We start from the raw sequence: 25,970 nt of genomic DNA, 5'->3' as shown, positions 1-25,970 counted from the left end.
ATGTTAGCCATGTTAGCTTGGGTGCCTGGCTGGTGCCTTGGAAGTCTGCATGCAGCTCACCATATATCCACACAGGAGGCCTCTCTGTCAAAATACTCTCACACTGCCACCAGTGTGGACTGAAAACGTTGTGTTACTGGATCCTTCCACTTCTCCACATGTGCCAGCTGGTTGTCTCTTGCTCTTTATGCAAACACAGGCTCCTGTGGGCAGAGACTGTTTGCCCTGAGTTTGCACAGCGCTGTATGTTCATATCTTGGTCTGTATCTGAGCCCACTGCTGCAATTCACTTTATTGGTGTCAATAGCAGAGGGACAACCAGTCATCCTAAGAGGTGCTAACAAAGCAGTGGAGGTAGCCAGAGGAAGGAGACAATAGCCACAGAACAACTTGCTTCTAACTCCATGCAAGCTGATGCTGTCTATGCCTTGGGGCACGAGTGGTTTGCATTCTGCAGCATTTCCAGCCATTTTTGTGTTGTTGTGTATGTTGTGTGTTCTGTGCTACACCCTCTCAGTACGTTCAGAGTAAGTTTTGCTTGGGCTCTACAGAACAGAGCCCAGCGCTTGCACTGCTGCCTCTATTTTGTTTGCTTTGAACAAGGAGAATTAAGCCACTTATTTTCTCTTTTCACTGCTATTTCCTTTGGCTTGCAATTGTCCAAGGTTAGGACAGTCTGTCAATCTGAATTTGTACAGTATCTCACACAATACAGCCTTGTATGCTAAAGGAAAATGTTTCCTAATGAGAAACTTTCAGCATAAAACTTCTGGCTGTTTTCCTAGTTGCCCATTTCCAGGAAACAAAACAGACTACTTTGAAGGCATATGTCTCCCTGCTATCAGACAGCAACCTGTGCTTGGTGCAGAGTTTCCTCTACGTGCTGCAGCAGGAAATACTTCAGTGCTCATTACCTTATACTCAAATACATCACAGAAGGAGTCAGAAGAAACTCCACTGTTATCTTCTGCCTGAAGCTTGATGCTGTGCTGTGGAAGCGAGGAGGGGCACGGAGTATCAGGGCAACCAAAGCCTTTGAGAGCCAAGGAAGTACCACTGTGAATGTAACCAGGGTAGTGTGTAGGCAAAGAATTAGAGTGTGTTTCTAGGAATGGGCTCGGTCATTAGCCATCTAGCTATTATCTAGGCTTAGGAAAGGACTTTGCAATCGCAGTGCCATCTTAAATCTTTCTGTGTGTTGTGTGTGTGCTGGGCTCGAGACAGCAGTGCAAGGATGAACCTTTTCTGCTGTAAGAGTCCAGGGTGTAAAGCTGGGAAACTGTTTTGTATACGCAGCTGCTGATAGACTGGGGCAAAACTGAGCTCCTTTAAGGTGATCCAATGCACCGACTGATGTCGCAGTGGTGGAGGATTTACATCCCCGCCTCTGTCTGCCGAGTGTGCCAACAAGGAATTGATTTGTGTGACAAGAAGGTAACTGTGACCCTCCGAGCACTGTCAAGGTTGTTGGGGAAGCAAGTCCTGTCAGGATCTGGGGAGGATTACATCAGCCGGCTGCACCGTGAGGAGATTCAGACTTTGTAGAAGCATAATAAATATTTAGTTTGTGTTTTAGGCTTGGGAAGTATGGGGGCAGCGTGTGATGACAGCTTCCTCTGATGCTGTTGATCTGACCTGCCACTGGAGTGCTGTGCCGATGGAAAAGCTGTCAGGAGGAGAGAAAGCATCAGCGCTGTGCTGGGCTCTGTGAGCACACACTGAGGCCTCCCCTCCAAGCCTTCCTGTATCTCTGTTTCTTTCTGGCGTGGAGTCAGAAGGTAGAGGAGACTCTTTCAAACTTACTTTTGACTAAACTCTGTCAAATTTCACTTGCTGCCACTCGCAACCACCCTCCAGCATTTCTTCCATTAGCTTGCAATGCAGCATACACTGGTTATGATGGGAGCATCTGTCCTCCTAACATTCGGGTTTTCTTCCCAGTGATGACATGAAGTATGGGAGGAGGGCTGGCAGAGGGCAGGGTGTGTCATATTTACGTGCAGAAATCAAAATGGCAGTGCAGAAATTAGACTTCCCTCCGTGCTCCTGCAACAGCAGAGAGGTTACAGGAGCTCGTGGCTGAGCACGTGACGTTGCAATGGGCGCAGCCCAAGAGATCTTTCAGATGGCCCAGTTAGAAAAACCAGAACACGTATTCAGCAGCGGTTCCTTTTACTTCTCTCACTGTCCGCCTCGGCTCTTGGCGGATGCGGTGCTCAGCTGATCTCTCAGGTAAAGGGAGCTGATGTATAATGGGCCGTGTTTGACTGCTTTCCCAAATGGCGCACAAAAACTCAAGTCAGTTGTAAGTGAAGAACAGTGTGTGCACTGCTGAGCTAGCAAGGCATTTCAGAGCCTGTGCATCTGTCCTTTCCTGACATTTCCAGACAAGGAACTGCAGCACCGGTGATGGGAGGGGGAGTGGCTGGCGTGTAAAACATGAGCTGAATGTAGGCATCTGGAAGGAAAGGATGGGAGGTCGGAGCAGCCCCTGCTGCTGCAGGCACGCATTGGCGGGGGGAGGAGGCACGCAGACAAAGCTGGTGCCATTCCACACGGCTGCTTTGCAGGTTTTTAAATTATTCAGGTAATAAAGGTATCCATGCAGGTTTGGTGAACCCTCCAGATATCAAGATACCGGGACGAGGCAAGCAGCATTTTAAACCTTGCAGCATTCCAAAATCGATTTCTGGTGCAAAGTCTTTTAAGTGCGCCCTGTCCTCTGTACCTGGTTCCGTGTGCAGTGTGGAGCATCCCAAGGGTCTGCCCAAGCAGAGCAATTCCTATGCACAGGGGATGAGGCCAAGGGTGCCTTCTGTGACAGACCTGAGCTTGGCAGCATGTGCAGCTCACTTTGTTCATGATAAGAAGCTGCTTCTATTGTGCTGCAGCTGAGGCACAGCAGGGTAGATGTGAGCTCGAAGGAAAGCAGCTTTACAGAGAGCTAAAATTAGGAGTTTGGTCTGAATTATGCTAATTCATTTTAATTGCCTAAGTATGTCAGTGTTCTTCAGAAATGTACAGTCACTTCGCCGGTCTGGGAAGATGCAGCATCACTGGAGGCATGATGAAAGGATGGGTCAAGGATTGCAGAGATTTCTGGGTTCTCTGCCCTACTTCTATCTCTGTAGCAACCATCACCTCCAGCTCTCAGAATGCCATGAGGGTGGGTTCTGAAAACTGCCCCTGGAGAGGATAGTCTCATTCAAATCTGAGGTGTGCAGAGGGCATCCTCCTGGACACGGGGAGATTTCTGACATCTCTCTATGAAGGGACAGTTCTGCACAGCAGAACCATCTGAAAATTCACATTTCCTTTCACAGATGAACTGTGTCATGTTTTGAGCCACAGTGCTGCAAACAGCAGCAAAATCCAAGCTCCCTTCCTTTTTGCAAACCAAATTTTGCTGAGTGGCTGAAACACAAAGCCGGAGCCATACAGTTCTGTGTAGGGCTGCAAATATAGGGGACTGTGTTAAATCTAGGACTTTGGAATGTTGCAGTGAGAAATCTACAGTAGAAGCAAAAGTAGCAGGTATTCACCAAAGTGTCTTGGGGAGGCGGAGGGAGAGAATGCAGCAGCAGGAGAGCATTCAGAAAACAGATGAGGCTTCTATATTTATACAGTGATGAGGGAAGAGGGAGAGAGTGAGTGCGTGTCTGTCTGTCTGTACGTCTGCCTGCTCAGGTCACTGAGAAGCCTCTTACTTAAGCAAAAACGTACAATAGAAGCCAACACCAAATAGAAGTGATGGTTACAGTCCTCTACTGTAGTGTGGTAACGGGATTGTTCAGGTCCTGCAGTGTGCTCATATCTGTATGTTGGACCTCTGCTATGGGAAACGCAGAGAACACAGTGCCTACAGCCTTTGCAGAGTATAAACTGTGTTTATACTTAAACTACTTGAACATACCTTAAACCATGTTGTATCTTCAGCTCATCTGGTGGTCACTGCAAAGGAACAGTAAACATATTTCTACTTTTCGTACAGTGATGTTTGTTCAGAAAACAAAAGATTCTAAATAATCTACAGGAAAACTTTTGTGTGTTCAGAGTCCATTTAATTCTGTCCTGATGCCATGCCTGGAAGGGGAGCTCTGTATCTTACTCAGGACTTGCTGATTACAGCACAAAGCAAAGAATAAGATAAATGCCATGAGGAGTGCTGCTTGGTGGATGAGACAGACAGGTGTGGGGTGAGCTGAGGACAGTTTCAGCTTCGACAGTGCGCTTCCTACTTGCACTGAGCATCTCCAAACAGAAACTGGATGGGAGCTGCCCCTGTCTGTGGATGGTCCCCACACAGGGTCTCCAAACCTTGGGTGAGCGTGGTGGGAAGTGTTGTTCTGGGTTTTCCAAGCGTTTGACCTTTCCATCTCCAAACACGTTGCAATTAAACTCGATGTCTTCTGTCCCCAGCTGCAGGCACTGCTTCTCGTGCAAAGCACTGTGCCTTAGCATGCTCACATTGCTCTACTTGGAGAGAACTGTTCTACTGAGCAGTAGACGCTATTCCACAGCCCAGCTCTGTGTTGTCACTTAAAGCATAGTTGCTCTGAATGGTACTCGAAAACTTCAGAATCTCTTGTACAAGAAGAGCAGGGCTGTTTTGGGCTGTACCTTTCTCTCACTGTCAAGCCTTAGGCAGAGACCATGTGCCAACTAAACTTGCTCTTTCAGTCTGTTGAATGGGGAGGGGAGAGTGTGAAAGGTGTCCTCCTTTGGTCTGCCTGGGAATCAGCTCTGCTTTGTTGATGACTGGCGTGAGTTTTCACTGGGCGCTGTAATTACAAGCACCCCTCTTCCATTTCTAGGTTCTTACTCTGATGTTTGAATCAGTAATGTTTTTGCTGTTAATTGTTTCCATGGTTTTCGTTATAGGAGTAAATAGTCTGTTCTTAAATAAGATGCTGAACTTCAGTCATTCCGTTCCCTGTCCTTGCAAGTCTCTGCATGGATCTCCTTTTCAGCTGCTTCTCTCTGCTCCTAGTTTTCCTTGCGGTGGATGAAAGAACTCAGGCTGGTGATGAGCTTGAAGAGTGGTGGTGTGGGGATGGGAAATGTGCTGCAGAGCTCTCAGTAAGGGAAAACTTATCTAACTGGCTTGCTATGCTGTACTTATTTTCCCTTTAGTGGGGACGGTTACGGTTCTGCTTCTCATCTTAAAAGCTGAAATGGAAAATATATCTGTGGGCCACTGTCTTTCTCGTGACAATATTTCAGCTCTTGGGCAAGAGATGCCTTCATAGGGTCTATATTTGTCCTGCAGGTTATGATTTTCTCATCTTTTCCCTTCTTCAGCTCTGTTCCTGGCAGGATTAGCTCAGCTCGCTAGATTTGGTCCAAGCAGAAATTGCTCAGTGAAGCATGGCATGGCAGCCCTCTTCACACACAGGTTGGCCATGTATTGATGCACAATAACATGTTCCTGTTAAAAAAACAACGTGATGGCCAGCAGGCTGATCCCTATCTGCACATAGCAGGAAAAATGCCGCCCGTCAAGCCTGCTGCAGTGCTAAGATTGCAGTAAAAGGAGCTACAGCATCACAAGACAAAAGTATAAAATATCTGCTCCCCATCAGTACTGCATCAGCACAGCTCCTCCACATGACTTGTTGAACTCATCCCCATCAATAGGGTCAACAGGGAGAAATGCATCTCAGACCAGCCAGCAACCAGTCCGCAACTGCAGTAGTGAAGCACTTCCTTTATACAGCAGGGAGATCAAGTCTGCATTGGAAAGAGGCATTGCATGTTGGCTGTTGTGGTCTGCAGACTTCCTCCCTGAAGCAGTGGTGTGTTTTTACACGTTGTGCTGCAAATAAATGCAACGTTGCACACAGAAGACAAAGGAAGGTGGCTCAGAAATATCACACGATCCTGTAGTTTGCTCTTGGCAGAAAGAATCTATCGCGACCTATTGGGATAAAGAAAGGAGCTCAGCATCCTCAGAATTGCCTCTGTAGTTCTTGTGAGATTTCAGGGGAAACATCAAACAATCAAACAAAAATAAAACCAGCCCAAAGAAAGCGATGTGCTTTTTGTACTTTTTCTGGAGCTGCAACCACTACGTTTAGCTCCACTCCTCCAGCTGTCTGCTCTGTGCTGCCAACTGCTGAGCTCTGCCAGCAGGTTACGGGCAGAACGTGAGGGTGTAAGGCAAAAAGTACCTCAAAAATATGCACTAATCATGTTTGTGTTTACATTAAGAGAGATGTAAGGCATGCCGACGATGTGATTGTGAGCTACCAGGAAACAGTAGAGATTCAGGGAGTCTTTTTGGGTGCTGAACCGTGAAAACAAGGACCTAATTTTGACTATGGTTCTGAAGGTCAGCACGAGCAAACATGCATACAAACATGTTGTTTGGAAGATGCTTCCAAGGTACAATAGATTGCAAAAAGGTAAGAGAAGAGACTGCAGAGCTGGGGGCTTTCAGCTGCAGCTGTGGAGTAGGATGTCATTAAAATGAATGTGTTGGGAATGGCAGAGTGCAGGACATAGACGTTATTTCTGTAGGAGACCACTTTGGGTGCCTGCTTTTCATGATGTAAAGCGTATTCTGTTAGAAGTCTGGCATGAAACCCCCTCAAACAAATGAAATCTTCCTTTGTGCCCTCACATTTCAGGGCTCCTTGGCTTGCATTGGACCCCTACAATCTGGGTGCCCACCAAGGGTACATTGGGATGCAGGGGATGCTGTCTCACATTGTCTGTTACCGACAGCAAATCCTCAGGGAACCGTAGTGCTAAATGCTACAAGACTATGCATCTTTGAAGGTATGCAGTTGTGCAGTGCTTTGTGGGCTTGGAGATGCCCTTTCAAGGCAGGGGATCTCTGTGAGCTCCTGGAGAGGGGATCAAGCAGCCTGCTTGTCCTGTGTTTTCCTTGTTCCTCATTGGGAATTGCTTCCTACTTCTCTGCCTATGATGTGACAGGAGATGGGGACAGCATTAAGCTGCGTGTTGCTTGGCTCCACTGATGTTCTGACGCTGCAGCAGCCTTTTCCAGGCTCCTCATTAACTGCTCTGTGGCCAGCGCTGTTCTGGTGCTCAGCTCCCAGCACTTGCTGCCAGTGCTGATAAACTGGAGTAACAGCATCTTATTTTTGAATTATTTAGGGCAGATTTTTTATTAATAACTCAAATTACCCTGTGAAACAGCAGCTTGTCTGATGTTAAATATTAAACTCTGTTAAGTGTGTGAGCCGGGGCAGAGAGCAGCACGCTGTGACTGCTCTAGCAGCGGATGGCCACGGTGCCCACCATCGTGCATTAATCCCTGCTCCTCAGAGAGCCTCCATCTTTAGGGCAGCCAGATGCACCCCACACAGCTCCCCAGCTTCTGAATTGCATTTTGCATGCTTTAAACAGATCAGCACATCAAAGGCTGGCGGAGCCTCTCTCTGGCGTTTCCATGGCAGCAGCAGCTGAGAGGATTCGGATGTTTCTGGGGTGGGATGGTGCTGTTGGGTGCATTGGGGCAGAGGGGACTGCTGACCACGGCCAGCATCCTCATAGGTCTGCTCAGTGCAAGGGGCTGTCTCCCCATTTTGGGGTGCTGTGATGCAGACCTCTGCCTCTGGACTGCCCACCTCAGCTTCCTCTGGTCTGGGAGAGAAGGATGCTGCGCTGCACAGCAAGTAGGTCAGCTGAGTTATAGCCTCAGAATTGCTTGCTGGTTGGTGCAATGAAGGAAAGCAGGTCATTTCAGTTGCCATTCCTGCTCCTTGTGCTGCTGCATCCTTTGGGAGATGATGACGTGGTAGAGATAATGCTGTCACGTGGTTTGTGGTGGGTATGGCATCATTGCAAGTTTCTCTGCAATCAGCTGAATTAATTCCAAACTCATGTGCATCAAAAGATGCGTTCCGTTTCCATTGCCTCCAGGAGCACAGCAGTCTCCAGCAGTCTCTGCTTCTCCTAGGCTAGACTAGACTCCCTAGAGCGACTGAGGACACTCTGTTCCTACATGGGCTTTCCAACTGATGCTATGTGTTTTGTTTACATCTCCAAAATAATGCTTTTTGAGTGAAAAAGCACATTGTGTTCAGAGCGAAACTCACAAGTCACAAGATCTTTCCTTTTCTTGCTGCTCATATCAGCTGTGCATGCTCAGACCATTTTGCCTTCATCTCTAGAGTAAGGCATTCAGTTTTGGACACACTCTCTCTCATTTTATTTGAGATTGGGATTGATTAGCCTCAATTCCTATCCTATCCTATCCTATCCTATCCTATCCTATCCTATCCTATCCTATCCTATCCTATACCATCCCATCCCATCCCATCCCATCCCATCCCATCCCATTCCATTCCATTCCATTCCATTCCATTCCATTCCATTCCATTCCATTCCATTCCATTCTATTCTATTCCATTCCATTCCATTCCATTCCATTCCATTCCATTCCATTCCATTCCATTCCATTCCATTCTATTCTATTCTATTCTATTCTATTCTATTCTATTCTATTCTATTCTATTGTGTTATCTTGCATTCCAATATCATATTTAGTAAATTAACTCTCCTCCTCAGATCTGCTCTGCTTTTAGGCCCATCTCCCATCTCCTTACCCTTTCCCCTTGTCCCCTTTCCCCTTTCCTGGGGTGTGGGTCAATAGGTCCCCCTGCCCCATTAGTCACAGTTGGACCAAACCAACCTGTAAACTGTCAGCATCCTCCCATCTCTTCTGGGCTGTGGTCCTGTGGCCTGCTGTCCCCCCATCATGGACACAGACAGATCTAGAGATAACTCTGTGACACTTTCCAACAGTGAATACACCACATCTCCCATGTAGTAGCTGACAGAGCTCTCAGGGGTGAAGTTCTGTAGCTGAGGTCAGAGAAAAGTGCTGATACTGCAGGTGTTCAGTGAAAGATGTCCACTGGGAGAAATAAAATAGCTGATCTCCTTCAAGTTTCGAACAATTGTGAGACTCTCATAAGCTCTGCTAGGTCAGTAGAGCTCTATCTCCACGCTTATTCTACAGAATTGCTCCCTTCCCAACATCATGTACAAATGACTATTTCTGGGATTCTTCTTCTGTCATCCAGAAGCATCTTATGTAATTGAATTAGACCGTAGGAAAAGATACTGAGAGATGGAATCATCCTAAATGCTGATCATTGACAACAGGGCTGTGGGCATACAACAGAGGTGTGCACATCTCTTCTGAATCATTCATTAATTATCCTTAAATGGAACCCATGAGGTTCAAGATTTCAAGTGGATTTTTTGCAGGTCTGCCAAACGGTTCTTCAGAGCATTGCAGTAACTGGAGAACAACTGGCTGTTGTACTGTGAGCAGCACACTGGTGTGAGCTGCTGCTCTTGCTGTAATGCTCATATCATGTGGTGCAGGCATGCCAAGGATGCTGAGGAAATAGATGAACCAATGGTATCTGGAATAGTCATGCCCACAAGATGCACAGTCATCAGAACATGAGTGGAAAAGAATCCAAGGAAGCATTTGGGCTCTTAGCTTACTCAGCAAGGTGATCAGCAAAGGCTCACAACATGTTTCTAAGTTCTGGGATTGAGGTAAGGAGTAGGAAGCCACTTCTCAAGTAGGTTTTGTTCTGGGGTCTGCTCTGCACTGGCACTGCAAGCTGGTGGGGACCACCTATATAGGGCACCTTTATAGGGCAGCTCTATGCCAGGATGAGCATCTTAATGTTGTCACAGTCCCTCTGGATAGCATCTGTAGAAAAAAGAGGAGTGACCTTGTGAGTGCAGAGTTTGCTTTTGACGGTACAAGAAGCTCTGAGCTCCAAGAAGAAGAGTTAGCATTGTTGGGATTTTTTTCTTTCTGCATGGGAGCCAGAAAAGCAGGGACAAATCCTGCTCTGCGAGCTCCTGCAGAACGAATATTCACCATAATCTCAATGGCTTTCCATCAAACAATCCCCAGGACTAAATATTAGCAACAAAAATTTTTAGTAGTACTCTACAGTTTTCACAAATAGTCTTGGCAATGCCTTGAGTGGATTCTGTTGATGATGGCATAACCCAGTTAATATTGCTCATCCACCTCCCAGGAAGGGAGCATCTAACATTAGAGCTATGAAGAGGATGGAGGTTTCCCATGACTTATTTTTCCACGACTGTACCTTGATTCTGTAACCACCCCTCATGCTAACCTGCAGCACAGCACTGTCACACCACAGATGTTCCTGGAAATGGCTGTGCTGCACTTGCAGTGCCACCATGTCTCTTGTCAATCCATCAAATCTTGTTATTTTTGCCCAGCTGCAATCCACGACTATTCAGAGGAAAAAGCTGTACAAGTTGCAGCTGACTGTGGCATGAATATTAATTGAAATTATTTCAATTTTTGGTGCAAACCTTCCTGCCTTGCTGTTGATATTTGAGCCTTTCATCAAACTCTAGAGCATTTCTGTGTCAAATCACAGGTGTACAGCTTGTTTTGCTTATTGCTCTGAATATCAAAATAACTCCCTCTGAGCTCTGTGCAGAGCTCCTGACACCTGTCGGACTGCTGCAAAGCTGGTGACAGGACTGCATACACCACAAAGCGCTGACTGAAGGCTTTTCTTGCTGGTACCAACTCAGAAGAAAATGATTTGAGAACTGAATATAGAAAAGGTTTACAGGAATGGTTTCTAAGTTCTGTTCAATTGCTTGAAGTGATCTGATCAAACAGAACAGGAGGATCTTGGTGGGACCACAGCATTTAGGTGCACTGCAGACCTCAAAGACCAGGTGGCTGCTGAGAGTGGAGGTACAGCAAAAGGTTTTTCCTTCCCTTGATGCTGAGCAGCGGAGTCAGAAATTTCTTGCCAAAAGGAGCAGAGTGCATCTTGCCAGGTGGGGACTGTGCCTTCATCTGCTCTCACAGGATGTCAGTCTGCACTGCCTCCAGGCATGCATTACAGCTCAATGCTGGATGTTTGTCCATCTTGAGATCCCCAAATAGGCATAATAACATTTGGGAATCTCGGTGGATCTGTAATCTTGCTGTTACAGCAGAATCACTGGATTCAATAGGATCAATAGCTGGGCTTAATTAGCAGCAGCTTGATAAGGGTCTCCTTATGTCTTTCAGGTCGGCACCCGCCTGAGTGAAAGCAGAAACTTGTACCTAAAGCAGTAATTAAGAAGTGATTTGCCCTTGGCCCACGTTATGGGCATAATGCCAAGCTGATTTCCCAGAGCTGTTTTTTTCCGATTCGGGCTCAGTTAGGTGATACTCCTTGCTCTCAGAACTGCTTGGCCTTCAGCAGAGGGAAAAAGAATTAAAACAACAACAACAAAAACAACAGCAGTTGTTAATGTTGTGGGCAAGATGTCTTCTGGTCCAATGGACGGGGAGCAAATGCAGAGGCTGCTGAGCATTTTCTATCTGTCTGTGCAGCCAGGACAGCACAGAGCTAAGCTGTAGCACAGGCAAGAGTCCATGGATATTGCTTTTATGTGAGAATTCTGCACTTCTTTCATGTCTGCACTCAATGAATCTGAGTCTCTGAGATTTCTGTGCGTGAATGAGCGTAAGATGAATTGGTGAGATAACATTTTCAGCTGCGTTGCCTGGCTCATCCAAATGAGGAGCAAAAAGAACATCTTATGGCTCGTATCATAAAATGTCAAAGGGACACACAGTGAGGGCCTTCTGTTTGATCAGTGTCAATGCAGTGAGGGGCAAGGGCTGCCCAAACCTTCTGATGTCATGCTCAGACTGTTTCTTCTAAGAACCAAGCAGCGGTGATGCTGGTAGTAGCAGTTTGTCTCTTGGAGTAAAAGGGCGGGCTGCTCTTTTCAATTTGCATTTCTGGATTTCCTTTGTGAATTCCACAGCTCAAACAGTTCTGAACTTACGGAAAGCCATGAAAGATTTATTTGATCCAAGGGTACAATGGGAAAAGATTACCTATACTTACCTGCTGCTCAGCTTTGCAAATGCAGTCCAGTGGTTTTCTTGCAAGTTTTAATCTGCCTCATGCTTCTAGGTGCAGGTTTTTAGACTGATTTTGGGACAAGTATCTTCCTGTTTTCTCTCTCTCTCACACACACAAGAGGATGGGGAGGCAACCAGCATGACAACACGGCCTGGAAGATGTGAGAAAAGCAAATCTTTGTTCCCCTTCCATCACATAACACTGCACAGCTCCTGCTCTGACAGAAAGCTGAAGAGCAAGTGTCAGTGTGGCCCCTTCCATGCCCTTCCTCTGGCCCATGGCTGATGATTCCAGCACTTTGTAAGCCAAGGAATTGACATTAGAGAGGGAAGGCACCAGCAGTTTGCACTGACTTTCTGTGAAATGACAGATGCCAGAAACAACAAATGCCACAGGAAAGCAAGCTTGCTATGCTCAGAGAACTGCCTGCTCCTAGCATCAGAGTGCCTGGCTCAGCACTGCAGAGTGCTGTTATCTGCTTATTTATGCCTGCATCATGGCAATTCTTTCCTAGCAGGAGGAAGCAGCCTGACAGCAGCACTGGTTTTCATTGCAACTCTCTCCTTGCATGAAGCTCAGTACCTTCCATTACCCACAGCTGGGCAACAGCAACAGAATTGCTAAGGATTTAAATTATTCATCTTTTGTGCCTGACTCAGCCTTAAAATTGCATTCATGTTTCCTAAGATAACAGCTTGTTGACCAGAGGAGCCAGGGAGCTGGCTGCTCTTCGGAGCCTCAGCAGGTGACTGGAGCACAGGGACTGTTGTCCTCAGTGAGCAGAAAGGGGATGTGCTGGATAAAACAAACCCTGCTGCACACTTGTCCTTGCTCCAGGAGGTTGCAGTGATGGCTTGGAAGAGCAGCTTCCCTTCAGTGACTTCAGCCCTGGACCTGTCCTAGCATTGTTTCTCAAGATGCTGAATGCAGGAAAGGATGTACATCATTCTCTGAGCAAAAGCACCGTGCTGTGTCCTCAAAGAACTGAAGCCCACTGTTAAAGAGAGGTATTTACTCTTCCCCAAGGCAATGTGTGTGAGATACTCTGCTTCATGCACTCTCCATTCCCTTAAGTGAAAGGAAAATAACAGCTGAGAAGGGACTGGCAGCAGCCTGTGGTGCCCGGAGATCCCTTCTCTAATTACATGGAAGATAACAAGGCAGAGAAAGGAGCCCTGCATTCCTTCACAGCTACATCATAGTGCAGCTGAAGATCTTCTCCAGAGGCCCTCAGGAAAGGTCAGAGGCAGGACTCCATATCTCTCAAAAAAAAAACCAAACAAAACCCCAAACTTTCTGTGGCTGTAGGAGCAGTTTTCTTCAGGGATCCCCTCTTCCACCTAACTGCTCACAGATCACTTCCCTCTGTCCCACCTCTGTCTGCAGTTGGTGCTGGAGTTCAATCTCAGGCGTAAACCTGTCATGCTGTGGCACTGAAGCACTAGGACTGCTGTGTGCTGTCACAAGATGGTAGGAGAGATTATTTTTCCCTTGTATGATAGATATTATAGCATCTGGGGAACAGTGCTGTGACAATATCAGAGCCCTGGCTGGCAAAAATCTCCTTGAAGTCCTTGGGGTTGCACACAGGGGCACAAGAGAGCTGACAGCAATTATTCACTCTTTGTCCTGGATGCTTTTTCTCGACGTTGGTTTGCACTTTCTAACAGACTGTTTCTATTGCATCCACTGGAATCTCTTCCTTTTTCAGAGCTCTGATTTAGCTCTGTGTTAGCTAACTGAACATGCAATGTGATGCTGACTTGTGCAGTCTCAGAGGCCTGTAAGGAGATGTTCACATAGGTGTACTGTGTGATACTGTGCAAAATCCCAGGAGTGAGCAGTCCAGTCCATCTCAGTTCAAGCTCTGAAAACAGGTAAGTGTTAAAGCATTGCCTGAGACTTTTGAAGCGTTTTCATGGAAAAGAACCTGCAGAAATTTTGCATTATGCTGAGCCAGTAGCTCTGGATGGACTCATAGCCCTGGCTGGTAGGGTTCTATCTTCAGAGGACTCATATTTGCATTCATGATATGCAGTTACACAGGGGAAAAAAACAGCAGGATCTGAGATATGATGTTGCCTGGAGGTTCAGAGCAGCAATACATTTTAGAGCAAATGCAGTGTGCCAGGCAGCAGTTACATTGCTCATCCTTCTGATAATTAACATTTGAGCCCTGCCTCAATGGGAGGAGGAGTTCATTATAGGTCAAACACTTAAGGGATCCCACACTTCCTGTGAAGTACTGAATTGCACTGGACAAGGGGAATGTATTTCCTTGGACTGAGGTAAGGACTATTCCTGCTCTAATGTTTCAACCCGGACTTGGCTCAGTAAAAAAAAAAAAACCTCAATTTCTACATAGTGCAAAGCATTTTTCTATCCTAACAGATTCTCTTGATTTTCTTTTCCTGCTCCAACTGGTGTAAGCTCAGCCAGTGGTGGGCTGGTCTGTTTTATTGGAATTCCCTAGAGGAATGCAGCTGATTTTGTTCCCTCTGCAACTGAACAGTGACACAAGCTGCGTTTATCAGTGTGATGCCCAGACCCTTCCAGGTGTGATCAGGTCACAGCCTTGCTAGTTTGTCCCAGTGGAGAAAGTTCTTGAACTTGTAATTGGTATCAAGGACCTGCTGATTGCTAGCTAGAAACAGGCACCAAGCTGCGTGGCTGCCTTGCACCACCCCAGGGCTTTTTCAAGGATCCCAAATAGGGTAGCAAAGCACTGGCAGAAGAATGCACAGAGTGCCAGGTGAGCGTGGCTCTGTGTTGTGTGAGCAGGAGGAGAGGGTGGGATGGGAGTGGACTCCAAGAGGGCTGTTCCTTGGACAACTGGTGTGACTCCATTGCGTGTCTTTCAGAGAGGGCATGCACCAACCACTGTGGACCCCTTGCCTTCTTGTTGCAAGCAAGGATCTCCTGAAGGGATGCTGGAGCAGGAGTCTGCTGTGCAGGTAGAAGGGGGGAAGGGGCGCGTTCATTGCGTTGCAGCGAGCCTCAGGCCCCACGAAGGGCCTGGAGCTGCTGTCACCAGAATTCATCTCTCACTTCAGTTCCATCTCAGTGTCCCCCATTTTGGGACCTGTGCCCCAGCCAAGGTCTGCAGCAACCGATGAGCTGTTTGGGCTCTGCGCAGCACAAACCGAGAGAACCAGCGTGGTTCAGGCCACAGGATTATTTCATTTTGCCTTGTATTTCTGAAGCTCCATCTTCCCTTCTGCTGTTTGAAGAACAGGGCTCACGTAAGCGGGCTCCTCCCTGTTTACAGCTCAGGGGCATGTTTATGAAGCACGGCTCAGGTGCAACATAGGCTGAGTGCTTGCGTGCAGGGCAGCTGTAATCTTCCAGCTGCAGGCAGGGAGATTACCTCCCTGGGAGGGAAAGTGCCTCCTGCCACTCCAGCAGACACATGTGAGTGGAGATGATAGGGTTCAGTCCTGCTGATAACGCTTCCAGTCTGGCTGCTCACACAATTTATTTGGCTGCAGCATTCAGCATCAGTGAGCTGATCAGACCTGCAGACCCTGGCTGCCCAGGGTGAGCTGACTCTCCTGCAGCAATGCCATGTTTGCATTACTTGAGGGTGAGTACTTGGGCAAGTCTCTGCCATGGTCAGGGGCTTGGTCTGGGCTGCACTAGGGGGAAAGGAATCAGGTCTGTTTGAAGAGGGGTGTTTTTATTTGCTTTGGTTTTGTGGTGTTTGTTTGTTTTGTTGTTATTATTATTTTATTTTGGGGGCTTTTGGTGTTTTTTTTTTACATTCAGGAGTTTAGGTGCATCCAGGCCACTTAAATAGTTTTACGTCTGCCCCAGACAAAATGGGCCCTTGTCCCCAAATGGGCCCTGGAATGGTAGAAGGGGTTTGCTGCCCTTCTTAGGCTGCTGGAAGCTTGCCTAAGGTCATGCTGGGATTCAGCAATGGAGTCTGGCATTAAATCCAGAATTTCTAAGTCCCCCTGGTATTGTGCTCACCTTGTCTTTCTTGCTGCTGCTTTTGTTGAGAGATGGGGGTGCCCTCAAGTGAGGGCTGTTAGGGGTTTTTTTCTTTGTTTTCCTCTCAGTGGTACATGTTGATTTCTATGCTATCACCTTCCTTATTTCACCCACACGAAGCTCTGGGACAGGTGCACAGGATGACGTTTCTCTCTAGGCATAGTGCTCTATTAGCTCTGCTGAGGAGCAGGTGGCTGTGCTGCCACAGCTTTTGCTTGCATGTCCTCACTGGGGATAAGTTGGCAACAATCTATTTCCAGGCTGTGCTTCAGGTACTTTCCTGTCAATGCTTTCTTCCCTGCATGGCTTCTGGAGGCTACACTGAGCTCAGGCAGCCTGGCTGCACACTGCTAGCAGTGAATCTGCAACCATGCACATTGCGATCCTTCACAGCCTCTCCATCCTAGCAGGAAGCCTCATCCTCAGCACTTTTGCTCATGGAAGCAGGTGCGGGCTGGCCCTGCTGAAGCAGAGGTAGAAAAGATCAGCCAGAAGAGATTGCAGACATTATGAACAGTTGATTCAAAACACTAGCAAAGAGAGAGAATTTTTTTCCATAAGGCACTGAGTCAGACCTTGGTGGCACGTTCTGGCTTCTGCTGCGTGCAATGGCACTGCACAGAGCCTGGGGCAGGCTGGAAGCTGGTTTGCAGGATGTGCCTCAGTCCCTTAAAGCAAGTCCCTGTCTTCCCTTGTACTGATGTTGTCTGTTGCACGTATTGCCTGAGCCATGGCACGGCTGGGGAAGGCAGTGCAGTAGGAAAGCAGGAGATAAAAAGCAGTCACAGTGCTGCTGCATCTCTCACAGCTGTAAATCCTATTGTGTTGTAAGAAGAGGTGTAGCTCCTGAGTGACAAGCACCGGTGTATTGTCTTCAGTCACAGTCTGTGTATTTTCTGACGAGGTAAAAATAGCTTTTCTTTTTCAGGCTGTGCAGAGAGCAGAGGCTCCTGCTAACATCAAAGGAGTGTGACAGCTTTCCCCTGGATGCGCCTTGCCCCAGCTGGCAGGAGCCTTCGCTGTGCTAATTCTTGCTTTGCTTTGGCTCTGTGCAGAGGAACAATGTCCTGGTCTTCAGCTCCCTATTCCTCTGTCCAGTCCCTGCTGCTGGACTCAGCACTGTACTTCATTGACAAGTGGTGGTTTGCAAATTTCAGAAAAGGTCTTGACGTTACTGCTTAGAAACTCCATTAGTACTATCTGGGAAATGACAGGCAGGCAGACTTTCATAGAACCAGGGGATCCTTATCAGGAAGGATCAGTTCACTATGCAGGGGCAGCTCCCTAATACTTGCTCATTGCAGATTAAGGAGAGATCCGTCTCCTCACACACTCCTGAACCCTTTCCAGCTTCAGCATCTAGCAAAGGGGATGTGAGGTGGGAGGAAAGGGACCAGTTGTCTGCATCTGAACATGCTCAGCAGAGACAGAGTGAATTTGGCCCTGAACTACACCACCAGTGACAGGCCAGAACAACCCTGTCCCATTCAGAGTGCATAAAAACAGGCTTTCCAAATGCTAATTAGTTGTGATACTGTAAGGATGGAGGACTGTGCCTGACAGAGGGGCCCAATGACTGCGACTGAACCTGAAAACGTGCCCCCACTTTACTAACTTCAAAGCTCAAAAACTAATTGAAGAGTTGCCTCCCTTCTCAGAAACCTGACAGGGACCCTCATTTACTTTGGGATTTCTGCTCTGCCACTTGTGCCAAATTCTCTTCCAGCATTAACAGCCCCTTGATGCAGGAACTTGTGCAGGTCTTTCATTTCTGCATTATTTGATTCTCTTGCAGCCAGATCATAGTGCCATGTGCACCCCTGCATTCTCATGACTGGGGATCACTGCTGCTATCAGCACTATCAGCCATGGCCTCTGGTGTTCTGTGCCTTGGGGAGGCCTGGGGTATTGTGAAATCTCCACTCAGCAACAATGAGCATGGACAAAGGTTTTGCTCAAGGTGATGCATGAAAGGAGAGCAAAATCACTTAGCAAATGGTTTCCAGAGATGACCTCTTGATGCTTTCGTTCTCGTAAGTTCTACTAAGATCTGCAGACCTCTCCTAAATCGCGTGCGCAGGAGTGAAGATGGTGGGAGGGTAGAATTTGGGTATATGGATTTATCCTTTCATCTGATGAGCTCTTCCCAGTGTTCTTTTCTCTTTCATCTGAGTTTGCAGTATGTGCCTGGCAGTCTCTTCTCTGTGCTGCTCTGGCTGCCTGCCTGAGGCTTCGCTCCTGTGGCCTCTCTGGAGATGCTGTGCACTATTAAATGCTTTCTTCCACCAGGAAGGCTGAAACTTGCTGGTAGGTTTTGTTTCCACTGCAGGGACCACCCATGTCAAGCTTCTGTGAATGTAGATAGAGGAGAAAGTTCCTGCTGATCAGATGGTGTGGTTTCTGTTTCTGGGCATTCCAAGTTGAAACCAATTCAACTTCCCTTATCTTTTTAGAGAGACCCCAGGGGCCATCTCTAAATGCACTTAATCTTAGTATCTGCCTTTAGTTTATTTCCAGAACTGACATATTCTTCTCATCTGAGGAGAAAGGATCACCATTAGCACCCGCTGACCTGGGCATTTGATGTCTGCAGGGTAGGGAGAACATGGAGAGCTCTGGCCTGAAAAAAGTCCTTAGGCTGAGAACTGCTTAAAGTAAGGCACTACATTGTTCTCTCTGTTGGAAACAATACCTCAAAGTTGAGGACCATGCCTGCTGCTGGACATATGCCCACAAGAGCAAAGAAATGTCAAAGCAAACTAAAGGCCATTGCAAGGGTTGTTGTACTTCCTTCCCAGCTGGCAGTGCTGACAGTGCCCTGGTACTAACAGCTGACAGTGACTGGGTCATCTGCTGGGATGTGGTCTGGACCTTTTATGCACTGTCCGGGTAGGATGCCCTCTGTAACACATGGCCACAGTGCAGGAGTCAGGCTTGCATCTCCCTGTTGCTGCTGGGGCTCTGTGCATTGCTGGAGCATTGTGTGCTACCTTACACAATTCGTCTGTCCTTGCTGGACCTCCATGAGCAATGGGCAGCCTGACACCAGGCAGGGGGGAGTGCATCTGCTTAGCAGGGTCAGAAGACCCCTTGGGGGATCCCCAGGTAGGGCCTTGCCCTTAGCAGCAGCATCTGCCTCTTCTGTTACTATTTCTCTGCTGTTCACAAACTGCTTGCTCATCCTGGTTTTCAAGATGCCTCCACTGGCTTCACTCCTAATGCATACCAGGAAAAAGTGGCACATATTGCTCCAGAGGTGGGGTTTCAGGAGCATTAGAGCAGTGGAGCTGCAAATGCCACTAAGTGTGCAGGGCAGGAGTTGCTGGCAGGAGAACGTGGCTTCCAAAGAATACAGCAGTGGCAAAAGTTTGAAGATGCAGTTATCTTTAGTGATAAACTCATGAGATAGAAACCTGTGCAGTGGTGTAGTTGCTTTGAAGACCTCTGCTACAGAGCACACACAGAAAGCTTTTCTTGTAGCAAAGACTGCTGTCTGAGGCAATGATTTTCAGTAGCTTGGCCTGGAAGAAAGCAAATTGATCAAGGCCCAGGCATGGTGCACACATGGAGCAGTGTAGCAGCATGCATATGTGTCTTTTGCCAGTCTGAAACAGCAGGACAATTTTCTTCCTTCCTCATGGCCCAGAAACCACCATGAGAGCAGCGTGAGCCTCTGAACTCATTTGCTCTTGGGAATGATCAACACGCTACATTTAACAGCCTCTACACAGAGTGTTCCTTATGAACATGGCTCCCGTCCATAGAAAGAGGCAATGTTGAGACCCTTCTTTATCAATAATTTGCAGAAGGAGCTCCTCCCTAGGTGGGAGTAAGAGTGATGGCACTGCCAGAAAAGATTAGAGAAGACTTTGACTGTGTGCAGGAGACAAATAGAGCAAGATTAGCAAAATCCAGCCTGAACCTCTGGCTTGGCAAAACATCCCTTTGCATACTGCCTTAGCCCACAGCTACAGTGCAAGGAGCTTGGTCAGACCCAGGCTTCTGTTGGGGTGAAGGAGCAATCATCAGGCTGTGGTGATACCCTGTGAATAAGGACTGAGAAATTCTCCTATCAAGGCTGGAAAAGAGAAATAATTTGACTGTTGCCTGAAAGAAGAGAAACTGAAGGAGAGGCACAGCTGCACTGAGCTGTGTTTAGAAGGTCTTGGAGCATTTTGCAAAGTCCAGATCTAGGAAGTGCTGGAAGCTGCATCCTGCCACTTCACAGCTTGAAGATCCCCAAGTGTATGGAACACGACACCTATACGTGGGGCTTAGTTGTGTGAGAGGTACACAAATAAGCAAGTTTACCTCCTCAGCTTGGAATAACTCTTTCCTGAAAAATGGCTGGGAAAGAGAAGGAAAATGGAGAGAAACACTGCAAGCTGCCAAAAAAAAAATTAAACAAAGGAAAGTAAAACCACTGGGGGCATTCTTTTTCATCTGGAAGCAACTGCTGTATATCCTAGGGCAGCCGGATAGCAAGCAACTGTGGGTGCAGGCAGCAGTATGAGCACAAATGCCAAGCGAGTGCACGCAGTGTGTCTGTGCTGCACTTTGTGCTTAGCTGTGGATGGCGAGTGTGCAATGTGTGTGTCTGCCTTAAGGAGCATTTGTGTTGTGCTGCCTGGGATGTGCATGCATCTTTTCGATATGCATACATACTTACACCCATGGAGTCTCTGCATTTCTTGCTGTTCCCTTTTGTTGAAAAAGGAGATGGCATTGACCCAATCTATGCTTTAGTTCCTTGGCTAATCTCATGCTGTCAGGCTGCCTGTGACACCCCAGAGTAATAAGCTGTTGTGAAAGAGTACAACCCAATGCCAGGTAGGCAGTCCCTGTGTACGCAGAGACTTTAAGAGGAGAATATGACTGCAGATATCTGTCGTCTGCTTTTGCTGTCTGAGCTGTGTCTCCATCCCATGGCTGCCCGGCACCCATCAGTTCTCTGGTTCTGGGAAGCAGAAGGGCAATCGTTCTGCAGCATCCACACCTCAGCCATGTGCAAGGGCCCTCCACCCCTCTCCTCCAGGGTAGTGTTACCTGCAAGATGCTCCTCAGCATGTCTGTGGGGCTGCTCCTCTCTGCTCTTCTCGAGGTAGTCCCTGCAGCTCTGACTGTTCTCTGTGCTTGGCAGCAAGCATCTGCTTTCCACAGGCATCTTGCTATTAAATATCCTGTCTGACACAGTAATGGAAAGAAAACGAACAAATTCCATTAGTGGCTGGCGATCCCTGCAGGTTCTGCGTTGGGGCGAGGAGGGAGTTGGTATTTTTAGAGAGAATGCAATGCAACTTACTGGCTCTCTTAAAGCTGGGGAGTAGATAACCAAGGAGGGGAAGAGGGGACACCGGGCTCAGGTTTCAGCTGAAGTGCTGGACTATGGCAGCACGAAAGGGCAAGTCTGGTCCAGACGTGGCTGTGAGTATACAATGTGCTTCTCCTTCATGCCCAAAGAGACCTCTGCTTTGCTTCTCTGCTTGCTTCTTGCCTGTGGTCTCTGCTCCTGGTGTACCAGGGTTTTGGAAGTGCTTCGCTGCTGGAGCGTGTCAAGTTTTACCATGTTAATCTTTGCAGCTCCATGCGTGTCCTGTGGGTGGGATCCCAGGTCTGGCTGAGCTGTGCTTTGAACTTCCAAGGGCGTTGCTGTTGTAGGTCTGTGCTGAAGCTGCCATGCCTGCAGCGTAGCTGAGGGCTCGACCTGAGATGCAGAAGTTTCCAGCAAGAGCTGGAGTTAGAAAAGCCCTTTGCACTTAACCATTTCTTGGAGCTATCAGTGTTTCCTGCTCACCCTAGACAGCATGCAGGGCTCTGAGTGCAAATGTGCACTTCTAAGGGCAGCACCAGCACCGTGCTCAGCCTTTCCCAGCAGATCAGCCTGAATGAGCAGAGTGCACCCAGGCATCGTGTTGACTCTCCAACGCACCTGCAGCCCTCCGTGAAGCTGGCAGCCTAGCTTCAAATGTGGGGGCTCCTCCCAGGCAGACCGGGTTGTGCTGCGAAGCAGCAGCTTGTGGTGCCAGCTGGCAGAGCAGGACATGCCAGCTGCACGTGTTTCCCTGCGTGCAGAGACTGCGCCGGCACGGGGCATGGCGATGCTGCCCTCCACTGCCCGTCCCTCTGTCCTGGGCAGGGCTGCAGCATTTGCACTGCTGGGGGCTGGGACACCCATCTGCAGGTCTTCTTTCTGCAGGGGTAGCAGGAGAGTGGGCCCTGTGCTGGGCTGTGTTTCTCTGGGTAGGAGGATGAGGGAAGGATGGAGGAAAGCAGGAGGCAGCTGAGCAGTGCTGCTTCCATCTCTGAGCTGGAATGACCGAGGCTGGTAAGACAGGAGCTCTGAACACTTCACCTGCACCATTCTGCCTGGGTCTGCTGCCAAAGCTCTGTTGCTTTCAGTGCTGGCCCCAAGAGCTTGATGACCCCAGGGCTGTGGGAACTGGAGGGCTGAGGCTGGCAGGATGTGTGCTCACATAGCACAGGAGGTCTCTTGGACAATCCCAGCGTGATTGGTAAGAAAGGGGCTCTGATTTTCTAGTGGAGCCAAGGACAGAGGAGTGTGTCCTGCTGCTTTGCCATGGATGTCTCATGGCTCTGTGCTGTGGACAGCCCTTTGGGCTAGACCTACCAGGCAGGCGCCAGTTCATAGGTAGAGCCACACAGAGCTCTCACTGCATTTCCACCTTGTTCTCCAGCTTCTGGTGAGCCATCCCATTGTCTTCATTTGCTGCCTTAATAGTGTTACACAAATTATTGCTGTGCCTTGCCTGGGGTGGTGACACTGCCTTGCTGTGACTTTCCTGGCTGCAATGTGCCCAGTTGGGGTTGTTGCCACTGCCACTGTGACTCCTGTACTGGTTTCTGGAGGACAGCAGAGGCAGGCACAACCAACTCTGCAGTATATTGTCCATTGCTGATCTCTCAGCCAGGACAGAAAGCATTTCCTGTGCCTAGAAAGGCTGCAGCAATCCTGTCAGAGCACCTTCCCAGCCCTACCAGCACTGCTCAGATCCATACATCTCTCCTCCCTGGCCTGGCCAAAGGCTTTTCTTCCCTTAAGCCTCACTCCCAGCCCTGCCTTGTCCTGTTTGATGAGGACCATCTCTGCCTGCCTGGCCTCTTTCCCACCGGGTCTCTGTAGCCAAGCACTGGGATGATCCCATATTGCTGACGGGAGAGCATGAAGTATGATGCCAAACCTCATGCTGTTTGTTTTTTTCCCCAAGGCTGATGCTGCGACCAGTTTTCTGAGAGCTGCAAGATCTGGGAATCTGGACAAAGCCTTGGATCATCTCAGGAATGGGGTAGATATTAACACCTGTAATCAGGTAGGTGAAACCCACGAGGTTTCTGGTATCACTGCTAGCTTATGTGAAAATTGCCATGCTGTGGCTCCCCAAGGTTGAGGTGACAGTCACTCTGTCCCTTCTTTATTCTGCTCCATGGGAGAGGGACAGAGAAAGGCTCCAGGGAGTTTGTTTAGCCTTGACCCTGGTACAGAGCAGACCATAAGTGGGCAGAGCAAGTTTAAAAATGGTGGGAAGTGTTTAAAAACAGGGGATGTTTGCAGAACGCCAGTGTGGTGCCTCAGGAGGTGCTGTTCAGGTGGAGCCCCTTCTAACACAGAGCAGGGACAGCTCTGCCCCTGGAAAGGAAAGCTGCAGGCACAGAGGAATGGTTTGCACATAACTGACAGAACATTTTGTTACCTGTGCAGCTGCCAAATGCATCGACTCAGCCTGAATCAGAGTAGGTGCTGCAAGGAGGGACACAAGGGACTTGGGCTGAGCTGGGGGACAGACAGGCAGACGGCACTGTCAGCTGCTTTCCAGAGCATCAGTGATGCTGGGGAGGCTGACTTGGCAGGTAGCACAAGCGGATGTTCCTCTGGTTCAATATCAAGTTTCCAAACCAAGCGTGGTTCAGACCCATCAATCTATGCACTGCAGTGGCCGGTGCATTGCTGCAGACATTTTCCCCCAGGAAATGTTGCTGTCTCCTTTTCTTTTCTGACTGACAGTACTGTGCAGATATGCTGGATTTCTGCTGGCAGCTGGGGCATGTTGCACCTTGTTTTCTCCTCCCTAGAATGCTAGAGGAGGCTTGGGGAAAGCTCATGAGGTGCCCATTTTATTCCTCATTCCCAATTATTGTCAGCGCATAACCAGCATCCAGGTGTTCCTGTCCTGGGGTGTGTGGGCAAGGACAGGATTGAAACCAGAGGGGTGTTGTGGGGAGAAGAAATAGAAAATGTTGTGTTTCAGTCCATTGAAGATGAAATAGTTTTCAATTTCTTCCCCACAAGGGGCAGTCCCCCTTTGCTGGGAGCAGTCCTGCTTCCAGCCAGATTCCTGCAGCCAATGAGGGGGTTTAACATCCTGCTGGGGAGCACGTGGCTGCAGCAGAATGAGGTGCTCCTTTCAGTGGTGCCTTTGCACTGGTTCCTGCCATCTCCCTGAGGTTAGATGGCACTTTAGGGTTTCCTTCTGAGGAATATCAGACCTGTGGGAAAGGTCCAACCTCACATGTCCTGTATAGAATAAGGAGGGATATATGTGGTCAGACCTATCCCACAGGCCCTGTATTCTTACACAAGTGCAGAGACCTTGACATGCCATCTGATCTTCATCCTGCCATCTTCTTCATGGTTGCCATCTGCATCAGTATCCTTCTTGTGTTCTGAATCCATGCATGCTGAGGAGTTGGAGCTGAGGAGAAGCAGAGCTGAGCTGGCTGCCAGAACCCAGCAGTCATGGTTGCGTGGGCAGGAATCTTTTCTGGGTCACAACCCAGGGCAGGGTCCACTCAGGGTACAGCAACACGAAGGAGCATTTTTCTGCAGAGCTGAGTTTGTTGCATTGGCAGCAGCGCCCAAGGCTTCTGGGAAGCATTTGCAGTTGGTGAGGGAGTGCAGCACTGCTCAGATCAAGTGCATCCCATGGCGGTTTTGGGTCAGAAGAGCCGTCAAACACCAGAGCAAACCTGCAAAACAACCTGCATTGTTCCTGAGGCACAAATATCGATGGGCCTCTGGGAAACAGCCTTCAGTAAACATTGTGCTTATCGCTGGAAGGATGGAGAATAACGATTCCTCAATGGCTTTCAGCTTTCAAAAGGTTATTTATGAATCCTTTGCGTAAGAGGACATATGTGCGAGGGGAGCAGCTGAGTATTCATGATTTTGTCCTCCCTGCATCTTGTTGCATGGGTATAACAGGGAAAAAGCATGTGCTGTATCTGTGGCTCTCACCCAGCTGGTGAGCTCTCAAGATGTGGGTGCAGAGCCGTGCAGCTGTGCCCTGGTCCAAGAGCTGCAGCATTCTTGCTTCTTTTTCCCTTGGCAGCCATCCCCTTGTGCTTGGAGCTCCAGGAGATGCTGGAGCTGGTGTGCTGAGATAGCCTGTAGGCTTGCTATCTGTGCATACATGAGAGGTAGAAAAGAGTCTGTGATCTTGGAAGGCTCCTGGATTGAGCACGAGAGAAGTGGAAGACCTTTTTGTGCTATGATAAACCCCCTCCGGAAGCTGTTGTGAGTTTAACTGGGATGTTGAAGGCTGCAACTGGAGCTTGCCCTGGCATGTTCTGCTCCCCTACCTGTATTCAGATGGGGATGAAGCAATCCTGCAAAGTGACCTTCCAGCACCCTCCATAAGCCAAAGCAGATGGCTGGGGGGTGGAGTGCTTGGGCAGCACTGTGTGCTTCTGGGGAGCTGGCAGCTCTTTGCCACATGAGAGCTGCACAGGGGTGAGTAAGCACAGTGCATCCATCTGGGAGAAGTGCGGCACTTTTCCCTTGTGGAGGGAAAAAAAAAAAAGTGCCATTTGAAATTGCCTGCAAATATTTAACCTCTCTGCCAGTAAATATCTCAGCCCTTTTGTTCACATCTGGGAAGTTGGAAATAATGGAGCATAAGCTTTCTCAACTGCCTCTGGGGTGCTGGCAGGCCTAACCCCCCACTTTTGACAGCACAAGGATATTCCAAGGGTGCTTTTCAGGGGCTGTGCTCCACTTGCTCCTGGGACTGTGGTTTCATATGTAGCTTGGAAAAGGAGGGCTGA

At 48.4% G+C, this 25,970-nt stretch overlaps 1 protein-coding gene and 1 long non-coding RNA gene across 18 annotated transcripts in view; one reads left to right on the top strand and one right to left on the bottom strand.

The window, feature by feature from the left end:
* ANK1 (ankyrin 1) overlaps window positions 1–25,970 on the top strand; it is a 49,890-nt gene that overhangs the window by 2,528 nt on the left and 21,392 nt on the right. For 7 of the 15 annotated variants that reach the window (XM_052701851.1, XM_052701862.1, XM_052701859.1 and 4 more), the window contains exon 2: window positions 23,138–23,239. In XM_052701851.1, coding sequence (XP_052557811.1) covers window positions 23,138–23,239 — 102 coding nt within the window. Of the gene's footprint in view, window positions 1–13,716; window positions 13,796–14,010; window positions 14,207–14,698; window positions 14,873–15,251; window positions 15,502–19,778; window positions 20,201–21,281; window positions 21,336–23,137; window positions 23,240–25,970 lie in introns of those variants that run through there. The other 8 variants (XM_052701855.1, XM_052701858.1, XM_052701854.1 and 5 more) reach the window with 8 other exon arrangements.
* Window positions 3,812–21,817, bottom strand: LOC128089986 (uncharacterized). Of its 3 annotated transcripts, XR_008210745.1 has the most exons (4): window positions 21,214–21,817; window positions 20,958–21,095; window positions 11,901–12,069; window positions 3,812–5,917 (listed from the first exon to the last, which is right to left on the bottom strand). It is a non-coding gene; the product is annotated as an uncharacterized LOC128089986 (long non-coding RNA). The 3 variants fall into 3 exon arrangements; XR_008210743.1 differs by lacking the exon at window positions 21,214–21,817 and having other exon boundaries at window positions 20,958–21,173; XR_008210744.1 differs by lacking the exons at window positions 3,812–5,917; window positions 21,214–21,817 and adding an exon at window positions 8,570–9,703 and having other exon boundaries at window positions 20,958–21,173.

Source organism: Tympanuchus pallidicinctus, unplaced genomic scaffold, assembly GCF_026119805.1.
Source record: "Tympanuchus pallidicinctus isolate F22 unplaced genomic scaffold, pur_lepc_1.0 scaffold41, whole genome shotgun sequence".
Taxonomy (NCBI): Eukaryota; Metazoa; Chordata; class Aves; order Galliformes; family Phasianidae; genus Tympanuchus; species Tympanuchus pallidicinctus.
The sequence above is the reverse complement of the archived record's forward strand: the minus strand, read 5'-3'. Positions and strand labels throughout refer to the sequence as shown.